The sequence below is a fragment of the Sceloporus occidentalis genome, unplaced genomic scaffold (genome assembly GCF_023333645.1).
Source record: "Sceloporus occidentalis isolate IW3139 unplaced genomic scaffold, rSceOcc1.0.p SCAF_4, whole genome shotgun sequence".
NCBI lineage: Eukaryota > Metazoa > Chordata > Lepidosauria > Squamata > Phrynosomatidae > Sceloporus > Sceloporus occidentalis.
In genome coordinates, this window is record NW_028316984.1 from 99,225,680 (window position 1) to 99,241,223 (window position 15,544).

At 44.3% G+C, this 15,544-nt stretch overlaps 1 protein-coding gene across 5 annotated transcripts in view; it reads left to right on the forward strand.

Annotated features, from left to right (window-relative positions):
* The first annotated feature begins 3,544 nt into the window (after window positions 1-3,544).
* SERGEF (secretion regulating guanine nucleotide exchange factor) overlaps window positions 3,545-15,544 on the forward strand; it is a 153,639-nt gene continuing 141,639 nt past the window's right edge. For all 5 annotated transcript variants that reach the window (XM_089521042.1, XM_089521043.1, XM_089521044.1 and 2 more), the window contains exons 1-5: window positions 3,545-3,612; window positions 9,189-9,327; window positions 9,803-9,958; window positions 13,553-13,647; window positions 14,758-14,818. In XM_089521042.1, coding sequence (XP_089377168.1) covers window positions 3,565-3,612; window positions 9,189-9,327; window positions 9,803-9,958; window positions 13,553-13,647; window positions 14,758-14,818 — 499 coding nt within the window. In that variant the 5' untranslated portion in view covers window positions 3,545-3,564. The remainder of the gene's footprint in view (window positions 3,613-9,188; window positions 9,328-9,802; window positions 9,959-13,552; window positions 13,648-14,757; window positions 14,819-15,544) is intronic.

Consider the following 15,544-nt stretch of genomic DNA (forward strand, 5'->3'; position numbering starts at 1 on the left):
AGGTAACCCCAGGTCTTACTCTTTGAATTTCTCTTTATCCACTTTCTGGCTAGAAGCAAAAAGGCTAGATTAAATGTTCCTTATCCCATCTCCCTAAATAAGTGAGAAGGAATAGTCCCCTCATTTCACCTTGATCTGGGAATATCCCCTTTGACTAAGATTTCCGTCTTAATTCCCAAACAGGAAAATAAGTTGGTTCGCTATGTCTGTGTGTTTGAACGACAAGCTGTTAGCCGCTGTTGTTGGTATTTAATATACACTGATTTTGAGGTAAAAGATGTTCAGGAGTGGTTTACCATTGTAGCCTTCTGTGCAGTACTGAGTCAACTGAATACTATGGCCATTGTCTTGAAGAGATAATCTACCAGTGTCCTGTCCCACTACTGCTGCTTGGCAGTTTATCTGTTTCCCTAGCATCATTGGGGGTGGTGGTGCAGACTGCACCAGTGACAGCCTAAGGGGGGGGTTGACACCACCGCTCCTCAAATGTTTGTGTTTTAGCAGAAACATGCTATGGCATTCGCCTGTTTCTGTTTAAAATGTTGTAAGAGATGGGGTGAGGCTCAGTGAGAGGAGAAAGGAGAGGCCCCAGTCTCCCCCCCAAAAATTATGATTTAAAATTTCAAGTTTTAAAAATTTTAATTTTTTTAAAAAAATAAAATTGTTATTCTTTTTAATTTTTTAAAGAACATCACATTTTACCAAATCTTCAGCCACATGAAACTATGCATATGTAAATACAATTATGTGTATGATATTGCAATTTAAAGGTATAATTTTAATTTCACTAGTTGCTTAAGTCAGAACTATTACCGTTAGATTCAGTGTTATATGGGAATTACGATTTATGAGTAACATTAGTACAAAAAACATGACTACGGATTCTGTATGGTGTGGGATTGGAGGAGGTCAGTGGGGTGCGTGTGACACCAACCTTAGTGATGCACTGCTTGGAAGGCCCTGTTAACAATGCTGTGGTCAGCATAGCCTCTTGCTTTATGGGAATATGCAATCTCACTGCCATGGAAAGGTAGCACCAAGATTTGAAGCCATCCCCATTAATAAAAGTAACGTAAAGGCTTCTATTCAAAGACAGTTGGTTTTAGCATAAAATGACATAAAGAAAGGCAGCATTATTCACTAACTGGGAAAAATAAATTTGATATAAGCTTCTATGGACTACAGTAACATCTGATGAGGTGAACTATAGTTCCAATAAAACATTTCCCCCTTTGTACAGTAGTGTCAAAAGTGTTAAAGGTTTACAGGTATTCCTCAAATGCAACAGTTACCTTAGCTCTGAATAAAGGAATTAACTATAACCAGTGTGGTGTTATGGTCTGGGTGCTGGACTAGGACAACTGGAGACAAAGGTTCGAATCCCCGTTTGGCCATGTAAACCCACTGGGTGACCTTGGGCAAGCCACAGTCTCTCAGCCTCAGAGGATAGCAATGGCAATCCCTCTCTGAAGAAACTTGCCAAGAAAACCCTATGATAGGTTTGTCTTAGGGTTGCCATAAATTGGAAATGCCTTGAAGATACAGAACAACAACAAAATAACTGCATTTCACTGCAGGCCTTTGTCACCATATATCCATATATGCAGGGATATCTACATATACACACACTGCAGGGCTTATGAATCTTTCATATAAACACAATGGCCAAATACATCTGAAGAACTAGGCTCAAGTCTACGAAGGCTCATACTACCAACTTCTGTCTTTCCGTTAGTCTCAAAGGTGCTGCAAGATCCCTTTGCACACATATAAATATGTATTATTTGTATTCAAAATGACTCCCACTATGAGGCTCTTATTATTATTATTATTATGCTTTATTTATATAGTGCTGTAGAATAACACCATAAAAGTATGCATAAAAGTATAACAGATATGGAAACCAACTGTCTGTTTGCCTTGTGAAAAGTGAAAACTGGAAAGGGCTCCTGTACCTGTAATGGTTGTGTTGAAGGGATCTGGTTTTATGACAAGCAAGAGAACTAGTGCAGTGCAGTGGTTTGAGCACTGTACTCTTGGTGCATCTACATGGTAGAAATAATGCAGTTTAGCACCACTTAGCTCCATCCTGTGGAACGCTGGGATCTCTGTATAACTGCATTATTTTCACAATATAAATACACTCTCCGACTTGGGAGGCCAGGGTCAGAATCCCCGTTTGGCCATGGAAACCCACTGGGTGACCTTTGGCAAGTCACATTCTCTCAGCCTTAGAGAAAGGCAAAGGCAAGGCAAGCTGCCTTCTGATTAAATTTTGCCTGTGATAGGTTTACCATTCGTTGTATGCCTTCAAGTTGTTTCTGTAAACCTATTAGGAGGTTTTCTTGACAAGATTGGTTCAGAGGAGGTTGGCCGTGGCCTTGCTCTGAGGCCGAGAGAGTGTGCCCAGTGGGTTTCCACAGAGGAGCAAAGGGCATTCGAACCCTGGTTTCCAGAGCTGCAGTCCAGTGCTCAGACCACTACACCATGCTGGCTTAGGGTCGCCATAAGTCAGAAGCGACTTGAAGGCACACAACAACGACGACAAACAAAATCCCCTCTTCCTACACAGCAATTAAAGGTACAGAGCCATCTTCAGGTTGGCAGTTCTGTGTCTCCAGATGTGCTGGAACTACAACTCCCAGCTTCCCTGCCCATTTCCCGCTCTGGCCAGGGACTACAGTCCAGCAACCCGAGAGGACTCAGACTGCTGCCACACTGCAGAATTAAATGCAGTTTGACACCACATTAATTGCCTTGCCTCCATCCTATGAATTCCTGGGATTTGTAGTTTGTTGGGAGACCAGAGCCCTGTTACGGAGAAGGCTAAGTAGCTCACGAAACTACAAATCCCAGAAGTTCATACCAGCAGTGGCCAGGTGCATTCATTCTGCCAGGTAGATGCAGCCTATATGTTTACAGTTCCCTATCCTCTCTCCTGTCAGTCAGGGGCATCACTCAGGAGGTGAAGAAAAAATATAAGTGGTTTACATATATGTTCACTTAAACTACATGAAATGACGCGCATGCAAATACATTTAGGCTGCATGGATGATATTGCAATGGAGAGGTATATGACTTTTAATGTTGCTCTTTTTCCCCATCCCAAGGCTTGCCATGACATTCAGTGACGCATGGGAATTACACCAGTGTGCAAATCATTGCTAAGGATTCTGTGTGGTGTAGTCTATGGGAGCAGGTCGTTGGAAGGGTGGGGGAGTGGCACCAAGGCATCCATGCTGAAATGGAGGACAGGCCCTGGAAAAAGAGGACGCGTCTAGCCACCCTGCTTAGTCCTGCTCAAAATGGAGGACGTTTTGTGATTCCTCCTGGGCAGAAGGCCTGCTCAAAATGGAGGGCACTTTGGACAGAAGAAATGGAGGACAGGTCCTGGAAAAGGAGGTCACCAGGCCACCCTGCTCCTTCTCAGCCCTGCTCAAAATGGAGGACGTTTTGCAACAATAACCCCACCGTCGCTCCAGCAGCAGCAGCAGCTTCCGCCCGCAAAGCAGCGCCGCCCAGCCAGGACTGCTGTGGGCGGGCTCTTCCTGCTCTGTGGCTCCCATGGAGGCTGCACTGCCGGCGGCGGCAGAGGCGCTGCTGATGGCCTGGGTAGGTTCCCTCCGGGGCCGCAGGGAGGGCAGGCGGGAGCCGGGGCTGTTCTTCCTCCCAGCCGCCTCCATCCCCACCTTCAGGCTCCCATCCATTGACCCCCTGAAGCGGCTTCGCCACATGACCGCACTGCCATCTTATAATAGTGCTGCTCTTCACCTTTCACTGCTCTGTCTGCCTCCCGTTGCATTCTGGGGCTTGTAGTTCAGTGAGGCCTCAGAGCTCTCTGGCTGAGGATTCTAAACGCCCCTCCTTGCACTGCAAATCCCACAATGCAACGGGAGGCAGCTAGAGCAGTTAAAATGGAAGAGCAGCACGATCAGAGTGTAGTGTGGAAACTACTCCAGGGTTTGATTCCCTGCTTGGCCGTGGAAACCCACTGAGAGCCACATTCTCTCAGCCTCCAGAGAAGGCCATGGCAAACCTCCTCTGAACAGTATGCCCAAAGACCTTGAGACCAGCTGGAACAAGTGCTTTGATTGTGTGTTCCTGCATGGCAGGGGTTGGGCTGGATAGGCCCCTGTGGTGTCTCTTTTCCCAACTGCATGTGTCTAGAAGCTCATGCCACCAACTCCTTTCCTTCATAGAGTCATAGGTCCAAAACACGCTGCAGAAATAATTCCGTTTGAGACCTCTTTAACTGCCCTGGCTCAGTGCTAGGAAATCCCATGATGAAACCCACCAGCCAACCTTGGCCAAGTCACACTCTCTCAGCCTCTCAGAAGGCAATGGCAAAGCTCTTCTGAACAAATCTTGTCAGGAAAACCCCATGATAGGGTTGCCTTAGGGTTGCCATAAGTTGGAAATGACTGGAAGGCACCACAACAAATCCACCTAGCTGTCTTCATAGGCATCTCCATGTGATGAGAGACTGGGGTCTCCCTACCGACACCCAAGAAATAAGCCTCTTTCTCTGAGCTCCTGGAGCAACCAGGCAGAACTTAATGTCAAACTCCTTTACCTCCAAAGTTGTTGTTGTGTGCCTTCAGGTTGTTTCTGACTTTTGGTGACCCTAAGGCAGTGCTTCTCAATTATTTTCTGTCATGCCCCCCTAGGAAGAAGAAAACATTTTGCGCCCCCCGTGCGACTGTAAATAGTATCATTTGTCTATAAAATTGGTCCAACGAGCCCCCCTTTACGGAGCCTCGCGCCCCTCCTGGGGCCGCGCCCCACTATTTGAGAAGTACTGCCCTAAGGCAACCTATCATGGGGGTTTCTTGGCATGTATTTTTCAGAGGAGGATTGCCATTGCCATCCTCTGAGGCTGAGAGCCTGTGACTTGCCCAAAGAGACCCAGTGGGTTTCATGGCTGAGATGGGAATTGAACCCTGGTCTCCAGAGTCGTAGTCCAACAACCAAACTACTTGCTGGCTGTCTCCAAAAGGCTTCCCTTAATTCCCACAAATGCTGACAGGAAGAAAGTAACTGTCTTCTGTGAGCTCTCACTGCACAGTTCTAGCACTTTGGTTCCATTGTTTGACTGCCCTGGTTGCATCCTGAGAAATCCCCAGGTCTGTTGTTTAGGGAGGCCTAGAGCTCTCTGGCAAAGAATTCTAAGTACCTCTCCCTAAACTGCAAATCCCAGAATTCCATAGGATGCAACCATGGCAGGCAGAAGTGTGGATGAGGCATTTGGTAAATCAAAATGTGTGAATTTGTTCTGTATCAGACTTTCTTTTTAAAAGGCTAAAACCTCTGTTCCCACAGAGGAAAGAAAGAAAGAAGGCTTCTTAAAAGTGTGAACTCTCCATGTCTTTGCACTCATTGTTACCCAGAATTCCTTGAGAAACTTCAAAGGGTTTCATAAGCTGAGAAAAAACAATTTAAGAAAGCTTTGCTCTCGTTTGGGGAGCAGAAAACTCTCCTTTCCCCAATACAGTGAAGGTTAAATCTACCTTATCTGGAATTCCAAAATCTGGAATACAGTATCCCCCAAACCATTTTCCCCCCGGGTGGTTGAGACAGTGACACCTTTGCATTCTCCTGGTTCAACATACACAAACTTTGCTTCGTGCACACAAGTATTAAAATATACAAAATTACAAAATCATATAGTCTATGAAACATAAATTAATTTTGAGTTTAGATTTGGGCACCCATCTCTACATTATCTCATTATGTACGTATATCATGAATTAAATCATTTTAGGCTTTTCTTCATTGTCTGTATTTCCCAATGTATGTTCCAGATTCCATAGATTTTCCTGGGAGTTTTTGGATTCTGCTTCTATATATGCAAACAAAGGTATTCCAAAATCATCATCATCAACAATAATAATAATAATCTGAAATTCCAAACACTTCTGGTCCCAAGTGTTTTGGATAAGGGAGACTCAACTTGTGTTGCCACGCTTGAGAGGAGTTTAAGCCTTTGCTGCTCCCTACTGGCTAGGAATAAGAGTGGATCTACATTTCACCAGCCCTGGTTTACTTGCCACTAAAATGTTTGATTGGTGCCCGACCCCTGCCTATTATCCAGGTCTCGGCATTAGCCTTAGATGTTGAGATATAGAAAAAGGAACAACATTGTTAAGAGCTAGAACATGTATAATGGCACCATCTTGTATGATCCAGAGAATCCACTGCAACATCTGCTTAGAACATCATCCTAAATTGGCTGACACATGTACAGACAGACAGTCAGTGTGATGTAGTGGTTTGAGTGCAGCACTACGACTAGAGACCTGGGTTTGAATTCCCGTTCAATCATGGAAACCTACTGGGTGACTTTTGGCATGTCACACTCTCTCAGCCTCAGAGGAAGGCAAAACTCGCTCTGAACAAATCTTGCCAAGAAAGCAACATAAGTCATACATAAGCCAGTCATTTAGAATTAAGATACGTCTTCTGTTCTTGTCCGCTTTTACTGGTATCAGTGGTTTACATGCCTGATTATAATCCTGATGCAGCAGAGGGGAAAAATAACTTGGATCTGGAAGAAGGCATGGGCATTGTCTTGTACTGATAACTTTTCTTAAAGTGGGACTGTCTTGTAAAACTTAATATCCCAAAATGAAATGGCTCCTCTGGTCTCTTCCTGTGTGAACAGTCATGCTGTTTTAGAGAGCACCACTGTCTGGTGTGCAAAAATTTTATAGAATTGCAAATGTGTCACAGCACTCTGTTAGATCTTCATGTTCTTATTAAATACCATTCTTGTAAAAAAGGTTAAGTTAATTTCCACATGGATTTAAACAGTTAACATTGGCTGTAAAAGGTTTAAACTAGCTGGGATGTATTTTTCTTTTCACATTATTGTCATATGAACAGCATTCATGTGTGGTGCAAACATCAGAAAAGGGCCTTCAATTCACTGCTTAAGATTGCACATGAATCTGTCTTAAGATGACTGCGGGATATCATATCGTACTATTGCAGTTCAAAAATAATAGATATATAGTTGAGTATGTGCATCCAACTTTGAATGAAACAATAAAGAGTGTTATGGTACCTTTCAGTCTTTCATTGAGATTGAGGTTACTTCCATTCAAGTCAGCAATAAAGATTTATGTTTGCTGCTGGTTTTATGTGTTTTATACTTGGATATGGGGATGAGTATGAACTGGAGGTGCACCAAACCATTCAGAAGTGACATCAGCAAAAACTGCAAAAGATAAATTTCTCCATAGAGAGAGGATGGGAAGTGGAGAAGCCAAATGCCAGTGGCTTCACTAAATCTAGAGAGATTTATGTTATATTGAAGTCTAGACTGGCTTGAAGCATTGTCTGGGAGAGTTTGGAAAATGGTAAAATCCTTGGTGGTAAAAGGCAGACTTATGTAAGACATATGATATAAAGGTGCACTATAAAAATGGTAATAATAGCACTGCACTTTGGCTGATAATGTCAAAAATATTTTGCAAGACATTATGGTGGTTCAGATAACTTCAGGCTGTGTCTCTTTCGATTTATACTTTTAACTGCCTAACAGCTTTTTAAACTGAAGCTGAAAACAGGAATGTAAATCTTTGCTTAGTTCATTATTGCATGTAAGAACAATTTTTTCTGAAACTTCTTCCCATTGGGTGAAATTATGGGGTTTTCTGCATATTTTGTGTGTTACTGTATTTGGGGACATTTTGCAAAATATTTGTCCACACAAAAAAGTGGAGTTTTGTGTGTGCCAAAGCTCCTGTATGCACAGAAAATGTCTTTTGAATGACTTAAACTATTTTATTTATAAAAATGTTGCTTCTTGCACAAAAAAGTTTCTTCCCCCTTTTGAAAAAAAGTTCAAAATGCAAAAGTCTTGTGGTAGTTGATAATTTTCTTAATGGGCTGTTGAAACATCGTTTTCCATGGTAGATAGGAAAATGTATGAGTATTTTTTTATATATTTCTGGCTCGGAATAGTTGAACCTCAGTTTTCCTATTGTTAATACAATTAAACTCTCTACATAGGGTCACAGCATGCAGACTAGAAGGTCAAGTTCTGTCTCTTCTTAATATTGTGTATACTGTACATTTATTACAAATAGTTCCAAAAGAATTCAGAGACCCAGTGTGTTATACAGTGGAAGCTTGGTTATAAATTCCTGATCACTGATAAAGGGGTGATCTTACTTGAAGTAGTTGATCTTAGCCTGATTTACTTCATAGGTTCTTTTACAAGGGCTGAATTAGATTTCTGTGCACACCTTGCTGAGTTCTTTGGAAGAAGAATGTAAATATAGGAGCATGACAAAATAAGTGACATTTGATTCTGATATCCAGTATTCATTTTGTTTGACTGTAAAATAGAGGTGGAAAGCTGGAACCATTTGAATTATTTAATACAGGTACAGTATACTGTACATCAGTTAAAGCCTCTGACAAAGAAGCTCCTTTTGACCAATGCTTCTTCTTTTTTACACCCAACCTTCCTCATATTTTTTAGCACCATCTGCATTGGAAGGATGGTGAAGGATGGCTGCAGAAACACAAGACTTTCTGTTTTATGCCGTAGCAATGTATCTACAGTAAACAATGCAAAAAGGTTTGGTCTTGGAAATATGTAGATTCTGCTCTAGCTGATCTTACTGTTGCTGTGCCTGTCTACAGCACACAAGGTAAACAGCAGCTAACTTCATAATCCCTCACTAAGAATGTATGAACAGTAAAACAGGGGAATAAATTTAGCCTGCCCCACCAGTTGTCCCTTGCAGGTTAATGCACAGATCTAGAAGTTTGGCCACCCAAGTGGAACTCATAAGAAAAGTGAAGGCTGATGAAACAAAATCATCCTTGGATGTATTTTGGAAGAAGGCTTCAAGTAGTCTCTAGAAAGTTCACAGTGTTTATCTACTGATACAAGTCTTACTTACCTGGTTGTTTCATTTAATTATTATTATTACGCTTATTTATATAGCACCATAGGCTTTACATAGTGCTTTACAAGTGCATATTGTTAATTTTGACTAAAAATTTTGCAAAAATGTATATGATTCCTCTCTTTTTCTGTGGCATAGGAACCTAACCCTATACTTTCCATGCTATTTCTGTCTTTGGTACCAAATTTTCTATTAATGAAGCAATGCCCAGGGACACATCAGCTTTGTTAATTAAGGTATTTGCCTCACTTTTCTCTCTCCTTACAGGGAGCAAACAGTTATGGCCAGCTTGGTCTTGGTCATAGGGAAGATGTATTTCTGCCTCAGGCCCTACAGGGATTTCTCTGTAATCAGGAAAACATCAAAAACATTACCGGTGGAGGTGGTCATTCTGCAATTCTTACTGGTAAAAAATGATCATTAATATTTCATTTTTGCAAAGTTTAGCCTTGTTTAGACAGCACTTACAGCCCTTCTCAGCTGGTATGTGCTGGAGCTATGTCTGGGCTGTCCTGGCCTGGATCTCAGAGAGCTGTCTTTAAGCCATTTATTAGAAGGGTTCAGTGGTGCATAAGCTTGAGAGGAGATGCCTATTTTGGCTCTGTGAGTGCCTAGTTGATTGATGTGAAGTGTGAGCACTATAGGGTTCATTAAATTGTGGCCCTCTGGATGTTACTAGATTCCAGATTCTCTGACCTTGCATAGTGGATTGCCCATTTCTACCCTGAATGTTCTGTACAAGAAAACTGGATCTTAATATGAAAGTGACTGTTGTGATATATATATATATATATATATATATATATATATATGAATTAATGAGAGAGATTATATTTTGCATCTGTTGCATTTGTGTCTGATAATATTTGTTCTTTTTGCAGATACTGGCAAACTCTTCTTATGTGGCCAAAATAAAAATGGGCAGTTGGGACTTGGCCATACTGAAGATGTGACACACTTTACATTATGCACTTTCCTATGTGGTTGTCCTGTCATGCAAGTTGCCTGTGGTTGGGATTTTACAATTGTACTTGCAGGTAAATGTGTCCTCATGGTTAAAATAAATCTGTAATGGTTTGAGTGTTGGACAATGATGCCAGGAGACCAGTATTCATATCCCTGTTCAGCCATGGAAACTCAGTGATAAACCTTGGACAAGTCATATTCTCGCAGTCTTAGAGGAAGGCAATGTCAAATATCCATTGAATAAATCTTACAAAGAAAACCCTGTGACAGGGTTGCCATCAGTCAGAATCAACTTGAAGGAACATAACACATAACTATTTAAAGAAAGTTATACAAGTTATTGTGTATTTGAAAATCAGAAACACACTGTGTGTTCAACTTGTGTTTCTGTAATGTGGTGGTTTAGACAGAACCCATTCTTCAGGATTACATTAGTGAGAATTAGTAGTAGTAGTTCCATTTCATTGCTTTTAGTGGGATGAAGATGTGACTTAACTTTTTTTTGGATTGGGCCTGATGTTCCTAATAGGGAAATAAAATATAATGCTGTGGCAGATATTGCCCAGTTGGAGAACCCACAGCTGCTTGTATCCATGAAAGCATGAGTCTTTTGTCTTTTATCCATGGATACTACATCCACAGATTCAACCATCCATGCCTTGAATATAAATAAATAAACATCCAAAAAGCAAATCTTGCTTTTGCCATTTTATATAAGGGATGCCATTGTATATAATGGGACTTGAGCATTCATGGATTTTGGTATCCACCGGAGTTTGTGTGTGTTTATTCTGAAACCAAACCCCAGTTGATACTTAGGGTCTACTGTAATGAAGAAAGGAAACTGGAAAGTGGTTTGTAGCTGGTAATATAAATCCTGAGTAAGTAAATTCATCTATAGAAATTTAGTCTGGAGTCAACAGGTAAATATATGGTTCATGAAAAGGACACTGAGCCAATTATTCTAGCCAGCTTGCATGCACATTTTAATCTTGCCAACAAATTTATAACCTGTCTTATAAGGAACAGGAACATATATCATGTATTTTTTTATTATTAATAAGTATTGAAAAGTGGACTTTGGGACTATCAAAGCTGGGGATACATGACTTTGAAGTCTGTAAAGCCATGATTGTATCTGATGATGTTATATAAGCCAGAAAATGCAGGGACCATTTTTGTTGCTGTAAAATCTGTGTCTTGCTCATGGTATAGATCCGGTTGGTATGCTGAGAAATAAACTTTGCCAAGCATTTATTTTGCTTTATGTGCATAAGAGATTTACTTGGATAATAACTATGTTTTGGTATGAATACGTATGCTCACTGGTGCTGTTTATTGCTTTGTATTTCCATTTTCACAATTGATTTTATATATACCAAAACTTTAATAAGTTAAAGAACTATATACCTTGGTTGAGAAGTACCTCTGCTACTTTAAAATTGTACATCTATACTCTTAATTTATTTTTAATGGGATTTGAGGCAGCCCATAACACACACACACACACACACACACACACACACACACACACACAGAGAGAGAAAATTTACAAAGTACAAACATTAAGAGACAATTAAACCTTTAAAGAAATAATTAAAACAAGTTAAAAATGTAAGCCATTAAAAAACATCCCCTCCAACACAACAAACATAACAGAAAGAAAATCCAGCAGATTGTTTAGGTGGGATGGGCCTTGTACACTCAGGTCTCATATGACTGTAGAAATAGGAGGATTTTCACTTGTCCATGGAATGAGAGTAGGGAAGGTGCCAGTCTAATCTCCTGGTCAATCACAACATTATCCAGGAGTGGTTTTTAGGTGGAAAAGGGAGACCTAGCTTTCCAAAGCAAAAGTGCAGTTAGTAAATTGACAACATGCTGACAGCAAGCTTTCAGAGAACCCTGCAATGAAGCAGAATCTGTCACAGGTATACAATAAAGGTTGTTGTCATGTAGTCCTTCCTATGTAGGGTTGCCATAGTGCCGGACCTTGAAACCGGGAAAAATGTAGGACAAAATTTTCAAATGTAGGACACACATAAAGTTTGTCCTACATTTGAAAATTCTGTCCTACATTTTACTGCGATCGCAGCGGAGGCCAAGCGGCAAGGGAAAGCCTCCACTTAAGGAGGCTTTCCCTCCCCGCCTGGGCCCCGCCACGATCGGAGGCCAGGATCGGGGCCTCGCCTCGTTCCTGGGACCCTCAGGGACCAGGAAGGAGGCGAGGAGGCCGGCGGCGATCGCCCCGATCCTCGCCTCCTTCTTGGCCCCCGCAGGGACCAGGAAGGAGGCGAGGAGGCCGGCGGCGATCGCCCCGGCCTCGCCTCCTTCTTGGCCCCCGCGGAGGCCAGGAAGGAGGCGAGGAGGCCGGCGGCGATCGCCCCGATCCTCGCCTCCTTCTTGGCCCCCGCGGAGGCCAGGAAGGAGGCGAGGAAGCCGGCGGCGATCGCCCCGATCCTCGCCTCCTTCTTGGCCCCCGCGGAGGCCAGGAAGGAGGCGAGGAAGCCGGCGGCGATCGCCCCGGCCTCGCCTCCTTCTTGGCCCCCGCGGAGGCCAGGAAGGAGGCGAGGAGGCCGGCGGCGATCGCCCCGGCCTCGCCTCCTTCTTGGCCCCCGCAGGGACCAGGAAGGAGGCGAGGAGGCCGGCGGCGATCGCCCCGGCCTCGCCTCCTTCTTGGCCCCCGCGGAGGCCAGGAAGGAGGCGAGGAGGCCGGCGGCGATCGCCCCGATCCTCGCCTCCTTCTTGGCCCCCGCGGAGGCCAGGAAGGAGGCGAGGAAGCCGGCGGCGATCGCCCCGATCCTCGCCTCCTTCTTGGCCCCCGCGGAGGCCAGGAAGGAGGCGAGGAAGCCGGCGGCGATCGCCCCGGCCTCGCCTCCTTCTTGGCCCCCGCGGAGGCCAGGAAGGAGGCGAGGAGGCTGGCGGCGATCGCCCCGGCCTCGCCTCCTTCTTGGCCCCCGCAGGGACCATGAAGGAGGCGAGGAGGCCGGCGGCGATCGCCCCGGCCTCGCCTCCTTCTTGGCCCCCGCGGAGGCCAGGAAGGAGGCGAGGAGGCCGGCGGCGATCGCCCCGATCCTCGCCTCCTTCTTGGCCCCCGCGGAGGCCAGGAAGGAGGCGAGGAAGCCGGCGGCGATCGCCCCGATCCTCGCCTCCTTCTTGGCCCCCGCGGAGGCCAGGAAGGAGGCGAGGAAGCCGGCGGCGATCGCCCCGATCCTCGCCTCCTTCTTGGCCCCCGCGGAGGCCAGGAAGGAGGCGAGGAAGCCGGCGGCGATCGCCCCGATCCTCGCCTCCTTCTTGGCCCCCGCGGAGGCCAGGAAGGAGGCGAGGAAGCCGGCGGCGATCGCCCCGATCCTCGCCTCCTTCTTGGCCCCCGCGGAGGCCAGGAAGGAGGCGAGGAGGCTGCAGGGAGGCGGGGAGGTTGGCGCGGCTGCGCCCAAGAGGCGCCGCCTCCCTGCAGCCTCCTCCGCCTCAGGCCTCGCTGCCCTCCTTTTCTGTCCCAGGCCTCAGAAAGGCCTTGGAGCCGCGGCGGCGGCGGAGGTGGCCGCGGTGGGCGGGGCCGTCCCGGTTTGGGCGCCAAACCGGACCGGGACCGGGATGGCACCGCCCAAACCGGGATTGTCCCGCCGGGGGGCGGGATATGGCAACCCTATTCCTATGTCTTGCAGGAGGTGGGCAGGTGTTTTCATGTGGATCTAATTCATTTGGACAATTGGGACATTCTCTGACTTCTGGAGGAGGCACTGTTCCAGAGAGGATTGAGGTAAGGTGCTTGAAAACTTGGTTCTCTGCTAGCATTCTCATTTAGGAATACAGGAAATTGCCTTCGACCTTAGGTTAATGTAGCCCAGTGTTATAGCACTGACTGGATGCATCTCTCCATGGTTTCATGTAGGATTTCTTTCCTAGCCCTATCTGGAGAGATGGGGATTAAACCTCAAAGCTTCTATATGCAAAGTAAAGTACAATAACATCCAAATACAAAATGACATTTCTTTATTTCTTGCTAACGGAACTTAATTTTTTTTATTTCCTGGAATATCCACATGGCCAGAAAGGGGAGGGGCTGGCCTGCATGAATGTCCCTCCAGTACTACCTGAACTGAGAGCAGCCACATCTTGACTAAATGCAGGCCTGTGATTAACATCATCATAATTTTTTCTGCTGTTTGATTTTAACATCTTTACCTGATGAAGAAGCCTGTGGAGCTTTGAAAGTTTGCAACATGTATTTTGTGCATTTTGGTTGGCTCATTAGAGATATCACTGTTTTGTGGATTTTGGATGTTATTGTACTTTGCTACATGGCCAACATGGCTACCCCTGGTTATATTTTCTATATACTGTACATTGAACTTATTCTGTCTCTGAGCTACAAGCCCATCCCATAGATTACTTGTTTTGGGAAAATAAATAGTCCTGTTGTGTAGCTGTAAAAATGAGACGCTTCCTTCTCCAAACCATGTAACTTCAGACCAGGCTTCCCCAACTTGTCAGAGTTGCCATGCTGGCAGTTGATGAACGCTATAGCCCAGCACATTTGGAATGAATCAGATGTGGAAAAAGCTACTGTACATGCATGATGCAGATGATTTATATTAGAATAATTGAATCTTAGGGCTGGACCACAAGAGTAATCTAATTTAACTGCCTGTCAATATACAACCAAAGCATTCTTGAAAGATGACTATCCAGCCTCTGCTTAATGACCTTTGAAGAGGGAGAGTCCACCATCCTCTGAGGCAATTTTGAAAATATTGTGCATACACTCCCATTTTAAAAAATTCTAGTGTTGGTTGATTTGGCTTATCAGTACAATTATGTTCAGTTGCTTGTATTTATGTTTGCTGCGTTTTCCCTCTTTGTCCCATAGTCTTTACAGGACAGAGTGATAACTGTGGCTGCTGGACTGAGGCATGCACTTGCTGTCACTGGTGAGTTAAACTCCCCCTCCCTTTTAATGGGGAATTAAAGTGTTCAAAAACACAAACTTTGGTCACTAGAAAATACGGTTTTCAGTCTTCCATATGTTTCAGTACTATTATGATTGTATCTTGTCTGGGTGGAATATGGTTGGATGTGTGATGTGTTTTTGCATGCTGTGCAAAATGCTATGTGCCTTCAGGTTGTTTCTGACTTATGGCAACTCTAAGGTGAACCTACAACCAGCTTTTCTGGGGCTGAGAGTGTGTGACTTGCCCAAAGTCATCCAGTGGGTTTTCATGGCTGAGTGAGGAATCGAATCCTAATCTCCAGGGTTGTGTCCAATGCTCTAATTACTGCATTACATGGGATCTCACTATCTGCGAATTGTCATTTGAGAAGAGAAACTGTTTCTGTAGGTCTGAAGCCAGAAATTTTGAGATGTAGGGAGAGTGGCCAGGAGGTGAGGTGTGATATTTTCTAAACTTGTTGTTATTAAGTACCTCAAGTCAACCTCAACTAGTGGTGACCCTGTGGATGAAACACCTTGAAGACTCCCTGTCTTGCACTGTTCTGCTTAAGTTTTGCAGACTTGTGTCCATGAGCTCCTTAATGGAATCGAGCCATCTGGTGTGGCATCTTCCTCTCTTTCTACTACCCTCTACCTTTCCCAACATTATTGTTTTTCTATTTTCTAATGATTATGCTTTCTTATGATGTGTTCCATGTACGACAGC